Here is a 12,266-nt window from a genome sequence, read left to right on the forward strand (position 1 = left end):
GGCCTTCCAAAGTGCCAGGATTACAGGTATGAGCCACTACACTCAGCCTCATTGCTGGCTTTCTTGTTGTATCCTGTACCCTTCCTGAATAGTTTAATCAGTTCTCTATGCAATAATGAACCAAAAGCTATATCCTCAGAACTGACTTCTTCTCAAAGGGACAAGCCTATACTTTTCAATGACTTGCAAGATACCTTCAACCGGATATCCCACAGGAACTTCCAACTCAAGTCTAAGACTGAGCTTTTCTCCCCATCCTCCCAACCCTATCCACTTCTCCTAAATTCCCTATATCTCTATTCTCTTACCACTAAAGAGTTAGTCATTCTACATAAAAAAATATTTGGTTCTTATTTCTCCTATACTTCCACATCCAAACTCCTGAGTTTGTCACTAAAAACTCTTTTGAATTTTTTTTCACCCCACTTTCACCTACCTACTTCAGGTATTTTTCATTTCACATTTAAGATTACTGCAATTTTTTCTCATTCTTCAAGATTCTGTTAACTCCCCCCAGCTCAAGACAGAGTTATAGCATATAAGCATTATGTCATATAGGCATTATCACATTGTCTTATTATTTACTTACAAACATCTTCCATGTCTGTGAGCTTTTTTTATTGACCCCTGCCCCCATCTAGCACAGATATCTGTTTAATTCACTAAATAAATGAATATGCTGAGTCTCTTTTTTCCACTCCATTCCTTTCTAAAACACAGATTTGACAGTGTTATATCTGTTAAAATCATGCAGAATCCATTAAGATTTTTAAAAACATCTTTATGAGACATAACTAACACAAATTTCACGTTTAAGATGTTAAATTTGATAAATGTTGACACATGTATACACCTGTAAAAAATCACAACAATCAAGATAACAAATGTATCCACCACCCCCAAAAGTTTCCTCTTGCTCCACTGTTAAGTATTCCCTCACTCCCCTCCCCATGACCTGTCCCACATTCCTAGGAAAATACTGGCCTGCCTTCTGTCCTATACATCAGTTTACCTTTTCTAAAATTTTATATAAATAAAATCATACTATATATATTATTTTTTTGGTCCGCCTTCTTTCACTCAGCATATTTTGAAAGCCATCCATGCTTTAGTGAGTATGAACAGTTCATTCCTTTTTATTGCTGAGTAATATGACATCTATGGATATACCACGATTTGGTTATTCTTTTACATGTTGATACACATTTGAGTTGTTTCCAGTTTTTGGCTATTACAAATAAAGGAACATTTTTGTCTTTGTATGGGGCATATGCTTTCAGTTTTCTCAGGGAAATATCCAAGAGCAGAATGGCTGGGTCATATGGTAGATGCATGTTAACTTTTTTTGTTTTTAATAACATCTTATTGAGATTCTATTTTCTTATTTTTACTTATTTATTTTTTTTGAGACAGAGTCTCACTTTGTTGCCCAGGCTAGAGTGCCGTGGCATCAGCCTAGCTCACAGCAACCTCAAACTCCTGAGCTCAAGTATCCTACTGCCTCAGTCTCCCAAGTAGCTGGGACTACAGGCATGTGCCACCATGCCCGGCTAATTTCTTCTATATATATTTTTAGTTGTCCAGCTAATTTCTTTCTATTTTTTTAGCAGAGACGGGGTCTCGCTCTTGCTCAGGCTGGTCTTGAACTCCTGAGCTCAAATGATCCTCCTGCCTCGGCCTCCCAGAGTGCTAGGATTACAGGCGTGAGCCACCACGCCCGGCCTGGATTTTAGCATATTCACAGAGTTATGGAACCATGACCACAATCAATTATAGAACATTTTCTCTCAAAAGGAAGCACCATTTCTCAGATTCTTTGTTGTATCTAAGAATCTAAAAAATCTTTGAGTAACCCAAAGTCATAGAGATTTTCTCTGATGTTTTCTTCTAGAAGTTCTACAGTTTCAGATTTATATTTTGGGTTTTACATTTGATATGAGTTACTTTGCATATATGTTGCAAGAAATAAATAAAAGTTCAGTTTTTTGCATAAGAATATCCAATTGTTGAAACACCATTTGCCGAAAGGATTATCTTTTCTTCACTGACTTGTTTTTGCACCTCAGTCAAAAATCAGCTGTTTAGATATATATACGTACGTATGCAGGTATGGATCTATTCATCTATTCTGTTCCATTGATCTATTTTCTATCTGAATGCTATCATAACTATTTTGATTGCTGTAACTTTTATACAAAGCCTTAAATTCAGGTAATAAAAAATGCCCAACTTTGTTCCTCTTGTTCAAAGTTATTTTGGTTTTGAATTAGGTCATCAATTTCTACAAAAAAATCCTTCTGAGATTTTGATTAAAATTGCCTTGAATCTATATAACAACTTGAGGAGAACTGATCTTATCAATACTTAGTCTTTTAATCCATGAACATTATATATCTCTCCATTTATTTAGGTCAATTCTTCTCAACAAAACTTTATAATTTTCAATAAATAGGTTTTACAAATCTTTTGTCAGTTTCATATTTTTATGCTATTTTTATTTCAGCTTCTGAATGTTCATTGCTTATACAAAGAAATACAAATGATTTTTGTATAATTAATCTTGTATCCTACAACCTTGCTAAACTTAAACTCACTTATTAGTTCTAGTAGTTTTTTTTAGATTCTATGGGATTTTCTACACAATCAAGTCTTCTGAAAATAAAGACAGTCTTACTTCTCCCTTTCCAGTATCAATGCCTTTTACTCTAATTTAAGTCACTCCAGACCCATTAGGATTTTTCTCCTAGCAGATGCTCTCTCTCCATTTTAAAGCTCTTCAAAGTTCAAACCTCTTAGTATAGAATTTAAGGCCTCTGAAATTATAGGTTGTCAGGTTTCAACTTATCTTTCTAGCTTGATCTCCTACCATTTGTCCTATATTCTAGACAAATGGTTATGTGACATTCTTTAAATACACTTGGTACTCATAAGCCTCAATGTTTTTATTCAAGGTATTCCTCCTGCCCAGAATATTACATGGTTTAGAGGAAAGACCACAAACTTGGCCTCTGAAATTATAGGTTGTCAGGTTTCAACTTATCTTTCTAGCTTGATCTCCTACCATTTGTCCTATATTCTAGACAAATGGTTATGTGACATTCTTTAAATACACTTGGTACTCATAAGCCTCAATGTTTTTATTCAAGGTATTCCTCCTGCCCAGAATATTACATGGTTTAGAGGAAAGACCACAAACTCGGGAGTTAACCATGTTTCAGTCTTAGCCATGCTACCTGGTTATCCTCTATTAAGATAACAAATATTATCTAAAGTCTCGGGTTTGCTTATCTATAAATTTTGGGGAAAATACCTGTACTGCCTTCCTCCGGGTTCTTTTCAGAACTGAATTGAGAACAATTATAGAAGTGCTTAAGAAACTGTAAAGCACTAAGCAAATATAAAGGATAATCCTTTGAGGTCTTCCTCCATTTCATCCTTGGTGAAAATGTCCCCCAATTCTATTTGGTTGTTTTTGCTTCATTCTCTGGGTTCCCATAGTACTTGTTTATATAAATTGCTAATCAAAATTTATATTATATTTTGTATAGTTTTACACCTTTCTGTCTTCTTCTTAGACTGTGGCCTCCTTACTCATTTTTGTCTATCACCAGCAGACTCATAGTTAGAAACTCAACAAATGTTAACTTGAATGGACTATTCTAAATTAGATAAACAACAGACTTAAAGTTTAATTAATAATAAATGGATTTATTATCAGGGAAGCTTCATTTATGTTTATGGTAAATAATTCTTATTTTAATGTTATATGTTTGACTATTTATTACATCATGAATGAAATGTTTAGAAAATTCCTCAACCAAAGCTTCTACGGTTAAACGATATAAATAATGTCATAGCTATGTAACTACCATAAAATGGTATTCTGAAATAGAACAAAAGGAACCACTTAAGAAATATTATCCTGTAGATCTAGTTCAAGACTAGTTTAGAGCAATAAAAATGAAGACAAGAACTCAATAAACCCTAAAGAATTCTGCAACCTAAAGTATTCCAATGCTGCAGAATGTTCAGCATTATGCCTGATTTAAACATGTGCTCTCAAGGCAAGAAATCACTGTTAATCTATGAGTACCGACATTCAAACACTAACTTCCTCCTTTTCCTACAAACTTTTAAAAGCATAATTTCTGTAATACTTTTCCTTAATATTTTTAACTCCATCAAGAAGAAAAAGCTCATTCATTCTGTAGAGTCATACCAAGTTACTTCAGGAAGGAGTCAATTTTAATCAATTTCATAACTGTCATAGTTGTTATCAATTTTTAGTTGTCAATTTACATATTGAGTTAAACTAGAAAATTTTGCATAAATTCTCACAGGCCTAGAGAAACTACTTATCACTTCAAAAATAGCATTAATAGATTAGAAGCTAGAAAAACATTTCAGCCTGTCATGGAAAATGTGGCCAGGACTTAGTGGAATTTCTAATCTTTTTCTTTTCCAATGAATCTCCTTTGCCACCTCATCCATTAAGTTGATTAGACCTTGCTTCCTATCCTGCCAGGAATATGGAAGCCCTCAGATATGACCTCATCTTCTACTTGAGCAAAATTTACTTATAATCCCTCCTACCCTTTCCTCCTGCCCTTTAATTACAAGGAAAAGGTATTCAAGTCCTCTACTACTCTCTCTTCCAGTATTCTAGATTCCAGCCCCTCCAGCCTTTTTAGGAATCTTCCTCATTTCCATCTATTGGTCAGAACAGGGAGGTTTGACAGCGTATACGGATGAAGTGGCTTCCTGATGCTGTATGTTCCTTCCCCTTTTCAAAACCAATATCTTTCAGAGTTTTATATATTTACTGTCTTTGCTTCCTCCCTTCCAATTTATTTCTCAAATTACTGAAATTTAGCTTTTTGGTCTACTGTTCCACACTACTGATATTGTTGTCGGGTTAACAATACAAGTGTTGCTAATCTAATAGATTTTTTTTAGCCCTTCTCTTATTTCACTTGCAGACACTCTCCTCAAAGTTCCCCAGCACTAAACTCTCTTGTTTTTTTCCTACCTCTAGTCATTCCTTTTTAAGGCTCCCCTTCCTCTAATAATCCCTTCATTGTCCATGTTTCCCAGGGATTGCATCCTCAATCCTCTTCTCTCTCACTTTACTCCTTCCCTGGATGAGCTCCACAACTCTCATGTATTTCATTTCCAGCACAACACACTGATGACATCCAAATTTACATAATGAGCCTAGATCTCTGTCTGAGATCTCTCTAGATATCTCTGGAAATCTAACTACTGCCTCGACATCTGAAACTCATTCAACACTGAACTCGTAATTCCCACATAAATTTCCTCTGTCTGAGTTTCCTCTCAGTGAGTGACACCATCATCAACCAAGTTGTTCAAATTAGGCATCTGGTAGTAACTCAAGACTCTTTTTTTTTTTTTTTTTTTTTTTTTGAGACAGGGTCTCACTCTGTCAGCAGGGCTAGAGTGCAGTGGCGTCATCATAGCTCACTGTAGCCTCAAACTCCTGGGCTCAAGTGATCCTCCTGCCTCAGCCCTCTGAGTAGCTGGGACTACAGGTATATGCCACAATATCTGGCTAATTCTTTTAAAAAACTTTTTTTAGTAAAGATGGGGGTCTTGCTATGTTGCTCAGGCTGGTCTTGAAGTCCTGGCCTCAAGCAATCCTCCTGCATTGGCCTCCCAAAGTGCCAGGATTACAGGTGTGAGCCACCATGCCCAGCTATGACTCATTCTTTCTGTTATAATTCAGCAGAGTACACGAGCACCCAAGACACCACAGCTACCTTTATGGTCCTTTTCTCACTGCCACAGGCTGGCTCTCTGACTGTGGGAGAGGTCTGTTCTAAAGCTGGTAGCAGTCTAACCTTTTCCTTTACCTTCCTTCCTCTACTGCTTTAGGTTGTCTTTCTTTTTCATTACACTACAAGCTTGTTAACAGCAGAGATTATGTCTTATTCACTATATCCCTAGCCTAACATAACTCTCAAGAAATATTTGTTGAAGGAATAAATAAAAGACATAATCAAAATTATAAGTAGGCTCTTGACCAAACATGCCCAGAGATAGGCTGCATCTCTTCATCCTCAGACACTATTTCACCATCATCAACAAGTAGATTAGGAACAGTAGGGACAGCAGACTATGGCCTTGGGCTAGTTGTAAAACAGACCTCTCCCCCAGCTCAGGAGCAGCTATGGCATTGCCAGCAGTGGCAATGGCAAGAAAAGGAATGTATATCTGGGGATTATCTTGTGTGCTTGAGTTCTCATAAATCCTATTCCAAGTATCAATAAACATTTGCTACTTAACAATAAAATATACCAAACTGGTAACAGTGTAGGGAAAAAACAGACACTGGCTAGATACTCTGGGTAATAGTACCTTAGTTTAATAAGAAGAAAACTGAAGCAGAGACTAAAATCCAAGTTTGTGTGCTTCTAAAGCCTGTGCTCTTTCCATTATATCACACTGGCTCTCCCAAACATTATCCTATGGATCTTCTCTTATTCATCCATTTTACATAGACTGTGATAATACAATAAAGGTCTTTTGTTCCAAGGAATAAATGACCTGTATCCAGTTAGGGCTGCAGAATCTAACTCCTTCAATTCTTAACAGTTGCCAGAAAATAACCAGCCCTCCAAAATTTTATTGTTAATTCATTAAAATAAAAAAATTAATATCACCTTTTATGATGCAAAGCAGTATGGCATAGTAGACAGAACATTAGCTTTGGAAATCAAAAGCTATATACTTGCATCCCACTCTGGCACTGCAGTGCTGACAGTTATGATTTGTGTGACTCTAAGCTTCCTTGCCTAGACTATGGTAGTAATAATAACTGGCCTATACAGCTCTGAGGTATGTTGTAAGGGTCAAATGAGGTAATGTTTAAGAAATATTTCATAAAGGAAAATAACCATACAAAATTATAGTCAATATTATTATAGAAAGCAATATATTACAATTTATTCTGCTTATTCAAGAGAAAAAAGACTTTGTTTCCTACCTGAATTATATCCCCAGAATTAAAACTCATCTCATCATGGTTCCTTGCTTCAAAGGGGTATAATGCTCTATAATTCACCAAAACACTAGCTGTCTCGCCTAAAGAGAAGATAATTGTCATTATTTGCTACTTTCATGTATACATATCTTTGCTATGACTTAATAAAGAGCTCTTAAAATCTAAAAGAAAAATTGAGCATTAAAACACTATAATGAAAATCCATTTGATACAGACTTGTCAGGATTTAAATATTCTGACTAGTCATATAATGAATATAAAGGCAAACAAGGATGTTCACCTTAAGCAAAGCAGGAGGCAGTAAAACAAAGAGAAGACTTGCAGGCTGAAGCGTGCACATGGATCTAAAGAAGGTGCGGGAGTGCGGGGCTGGGCTGCACAAAGTGGAAGGAGACTAAGCAGAGAGAGACTTAGTTTGATCTGTGGAGGTCAGAACACAGAAAGTAACAGGGAAGAAAAGCACAAAAAGGAGGTCACAAATGAGAAGATTAGTAGGCAAACAGGGTTGGCTGAAGAAAGATCTATAGATTTACCAGTATGATTCTAAAAGAAAAACAGCAGAAGAGTTCACAAATATACTGGATTTGATAAGATTAAACATTTTTTACTTTGTTCATTTTTAGAATAAATGCTTTTAGCTTGTCAAATTTTCAACACATTGGATCATTAATATTGATTCGAAGGGTTATGTATCCAAAAAAGATATAATGACACTCAAAGTACTTTAGGAATAGACTGACGCTGAGGGGTATCAAAAAACAAACTATACCTTCTGAGAAAATTTCATCGTGCAAAGACTTAAAATTTTACTGTTGTTTCATTAAAATAAAAAGCTTAGTTCTACTGGTTGAATAAAATATTTAAAGCTATTTTACTTCAATTATGAAAATCAGGTCAGAACCTTTTCAGTTAGTCATGGTAACTATATTCTGTTTTCCTGTTGTGTTAAGATTTCTACCTTCAATCTGTTTTAATAAGCCTACACACTTTTCATCCACGTTTAATTTAGAAAGAGATCTTTTCTGACTTTAAAATTAGCATCTTTCTGTTTTAATTGTCTCTTCCTTTTTTTGCTTCTCATTGGGTCGTTTTTTTTCTTATTACTTTAGTAGTTCTGTCTCAAAAAATATCAAATGTATTATTTTTATCCTTACCCTTACATTGTTTCTCCTCAACTTTCCGTTCCTCTTCTTGAATTTTTTCTTGTGTTTTTTCTTCCTGGAGTCGCTTTTGTTTTTCTTCTTCCTCCTTTCTAAGACTTTCTCTCCATAAGTTTTCTTTTCCTTGCTTGGCTTTCCTTTACATAAAAGAAAAAGAGTTTGCATAAAGTCCTAAAAATTTTTTTACACTAAATAAAAATACAGTAGAAGATCTGGTTCCTGTCAAGCTCAAGAACTAGCAAAGAGGTATTGGTAGGGAGAAACAGTGGTGACCAGGGATGAAAGGGAAAATATCAATCAATCAAAAGAAGAACCCTGGACTAATGGATGAGCTGAGGTGTATGACTGACAACTTCCCACACCCTCCAATTCCCTCCTGCCAACCAACCTCAAAACCCAAGGAAAAAAGTTGAAATTGAACCATTCAGCAAACAAATCTAAAAATTGTATCTAAATTTCCTTCCCTTTTCTCCACATTGTTCACAAGGACTGCCTTCCAGCTTTTATTCCCACTATCCCATCTAATCTCTGTTTTTGAGATTCAGTCATTGCTGTGAAAATTGGAAGTGCTTCTGGAAAGATTACCTACTTTTTATATTATCACTTCAAAGTCTTTTTTCATTTGCTTAGATAATAGAGCATTTCTCCTTTTATATGTCCAAGCCTTTATAAATGTTTCTATGACATTTGTTGCAGCTACAGTTTGGTTTCTAGCCAGTCAAGATGAGCTGTGATCAGACTTAATTATTTTAGTATTAGAACTAACGTACTTTACAGCTCTCCCTTGCATGTATTTTTATGACCTTACTCAGAGGCAGAGCTGCCACCAGTAAATTTAGCACTTTCTCCAAGCCTCAGCACTTTCAGGAACAGTGGAGGTTGTGGCTGGATACATCCCTGTGATCTGGGAGCATTTATATTCCACCAAACTGTGAGTCTTGGATTAATTCCATATTTCTATTCCTTAATTGCTGGAAGAATTTAGAAATCCTGTATAATTAAAAAAACTGTAGGCCCTCAGTCACCAGTCCTTTCTCCTCATCCCCAAATTGTTTTACACTTCATACTTCTGGTTCCTTCTCCCATTACTAGCTTCCTTCTAGCCCTTTCCAAACCCTTCTACGTCCTCTATCACATCAAAGAATGCTTCCTCCAGCAGCTTTCCATAACTGAGATCTGGTTCTTCTTTGAGGACAATGCTTTGCTTGCATCCTCACTCAATTTCAACTAATATTCCCTTTTTCTGTTCCTCTGCAATGTTCCCTGACACTCTCCCAAGCCTAGGACTCATTTGAATTCCCATAGCACTATAAACACCATTACCAGAGTACTTAGCACATATTTAGTGAGACAAAAAAAAGACTGGAGAGTTCATTGGACTCTCTTTTCTTTTCTTTCTTTTTCTCTTCTCTCCTGTCTGTCTTTCTCTTTCTCTCTCTCTCTCTTTCTTTCCTTTCTTCTCCTTTCCTTTCTCTCCCTTCCTTCCTCCTTTCTTTCTTTTTTTTCCCTCCCTCCCTTCCTTCCTTTCTTCCTTCCTTTCTTTCTTTCCAGCTCTTCACACTTTCCACTAGCTTCTCCTTTGGCCAGGTTATTACAGCCATGTAAATGTAAGGCTAGAACAGCCCAGGGGAGGCTCCTTATTTAAATGCCTCTCCCATGCGGGAGGATACCTGGCCCCTCTACTCTAGACTCCAATGAGGGGAGGTGGAGTAAGCTGAGCACACCCCCAGGAAACTGAGCCAGAATTCTGGTAAACTTTCTTATGTGAATTAATTAGTGGCTGAGTAATGGGTCCAGTGTGAGGAGATGCCTCAGGAGCTGGACAACAGGCAAAGAGAATGGTTTTCCCTGCAATGGGAAAACTATTATCAATAGCTTGGGAGAAGAAGGGAACATACTTGGGCAAATGGCCAAGCAAACCAAGATGTGGTACTAAGACCCAGCTCTGGGCTGATTAGATCCTACATATACTTCTGTTCTCTTTGATACCTCCTCTCTATCTACTAAGATAATGTGCAAGAATGATGAGTGAAATGAAATGTGTATTACTAATACAATCTGTTAGACTGAAGGGAATTGTGAGCAAGATGAAGAGGTATCAAGTTAATTGCATGATATATCAGAAAACTCTGATACAGGGACTAGCTATGTAACCACTGCACAGTTCTCTTGTGCAATGTTAAGTGGCACAAGTTAAGTGGCAAACAAAAGCCTACTTTGTTTGAACTCTACTGTCTCTATTTCTACATTATTTCTTGTTAGAGTCCACAAAAATAGTGGTCTTGGAGTAAACGCTATTACAGCTATTTGTTGAACTGTCTGACTCACCTATTAGAATTATGAGGAATCAGGAGGCAAGGAGCAATCCAGAGTCTACTGGCATCACAGATGACAACAGCCACTCAACAAAAATGTGTTGGAAGTGGCTATTTTGAAGCCATTTAGAATAGAAGCCTGCTAAATGGTAATGTATCTTTTTTGCCTTCCTAGTAATTATTAGTTCTTTCATGAACATTACTCTTTACCAAGGGCAAGAAATATTGGCCTATCAATATTTGTTAAGTAATTATACTAATTTCTGATACTACAGAAATTGGAAGAAACAGAGGAATGTATTAGAAAAAGAATCTTTATGACATAAAAAAATCATGCAAAGTCTCTAAATGAATGGTTGTAGGCTTCAGATACCACAACTGTTTTACTTCTTGCCATAAATGAAGGCAATTAATATACCTCAATGGTATAAACAGAATTACATTAACATGGCACTCTACACTCAGTATTACTTTATAAAATTAAGTATTTGGTTTTTATGGTCTTTCAGGAAACAGTGTCAGATTTATTACGGAGAGACAGAATTAATGAGTGCTTACTACATACAAGAAATTATGGTTGGCTCTTTAGCCACATTAATTTACTTCATATTGACAATTACCTATGAGATATGCATTAATGTCTCTTTTTTCAGATGGAGAAAATGAGGTTCAGAAAGGTAAAATGACTAAACCAAGGTCATCCAGATAGTAAGTGGCAGATCAAGAATTCTAAAACAGGTCTAACTCCAAAGTCTGCATTTTTCACTAATGGAACATAAAATTGGTTACTGCAAACTCAGTCCCTAAAAGGAGGATTTAACTTATAAAATCTGGAATCTGATTAGCACCCTAGGATAATCCTTTTATTCTACTTACGTTGTCACAGTTAAACTAAAGATATGGGCAACAAAATTAGAATTCTAACAGCAATATAGTATAATAAATTTATCAGCTATATTACCTTGCAGCCTCATCTTCTAGTTTCTTTTTCTGGATTAGCTCTAATCTTTTTCTTTCAATTTCCTTCAATTTGTCACGTTTGATCTTATGAAGTTGTTCAAGGGCTAACTGTTGTGTATTATAGCTTTCTCTCAGTTCCTAAGGAGAAAATGAAAACAATCAATACATGAATGACTTAAATATTTTTGTCTTATGTATTCATGTGGCATTTGCATTAAAAGACAAAACTCTTGAAGCAAGTTAAACTAAATTTAAAAGATTTGAAGTTTAAAAAAAAATCTAGATAATAAAAAAAATCTTGAATTCAATAAATATTAAAGCCAGTTAGCCACTGAGACAAATACACATCAAAATCATCTACTTTAGCATCAATTAGTTTCTAAGGAACACAGAATTTTTAACGAGTCAATTCTTTGATTTGGTGTACCATTTTCAATAAAAAAGCAATCCATTAAAAATACAGGGGAACAATTGGCTTGTTATAATATTTGAAGAGGAATTTCATTCAGCCATGTTTTTGAGATATGTAGTTTAACCAAGCTACCAATAACTTGTGCCCAAAAAGATCTTGAACTAAACACAGAAACAATCATTAAATAATTTAGTTCACAACTAAAAATAGAAATGATAATGTTTGCCTAAAACCATGACTAGAATGAGCCAAAATAATGAAAAGTATTACAAACAGAAGTGGAAATAAATAATTGCTTATTAAGCATCTAGTTGTGTGCAAAGTACTACAAAGGATTCAAAGGGACTCCAATTCAAGGCTGTCTGACTCCCAAGTCTACATCTACAAGTCTTCAA

At 35.6% G+C, this 12,266-nt stretch overlaps 1 protein-coding gene and 1 non-coding gene across 9 annotated transcripts in view; both read right to left on the reverse strand.

Moving 5' to 3' along the window:
- The window catches only part of ITSN2 (intersectin 2), a 139,248-nt gene that overhangs the window by 50,695 nt on the left and 76,287 nt on the right, over positions 1–12,266 (reverse strand). For 4 of the 8 annotated variants that reach the window (XM_045549160.1, XM_045549157.1, XM_045549162.1 and 1 more), the window contains 3 exons: positions 11,461–11,597; positions 8,185–8,321; positions 7,007–7,104 (listed from right to left, as the gene is read on the reverse strand). In XM_045549160.1, coding sequence (XP_045405116.1) covers positions 7,007–7,104; positions 8,185–8,321; positions 11,461–11,597 — 372 coding nt within the window. Of the gene's footprint in view, positions 1–7,006; positions 7,105–8,178; positions 8,322–11,460; positions 11,598–12,266 lie in introns of all 8 variants that reach the window. The other 4 variants (XM_045549159.1, XM_045549155.1, XM_045549156.1 and 1 more) reach the window with 1 other exon arrangement.
- LOC123637644 lies at positions 9,788–9,926 on the reverse strand. The gene has a single exon (XR_006734995.1). It is a non-coding gene; the product is annotated as a small Cajal body-specific RNA 21 (non-coding RNA).

Source organism: Lemur catta, chromosome 4 (assembly GCF_020740605.2).
Source record: "Lemur catta isolate mLemCat1 chromosome 4, mLemCat1.pri, whole genome shotgun sequence".
Taxonomy (NCBI): Eukaryota; Metazoa; Chordata; class Mammalia; order Primates; family Lemuridae; genus Lemur; species Lemur catta.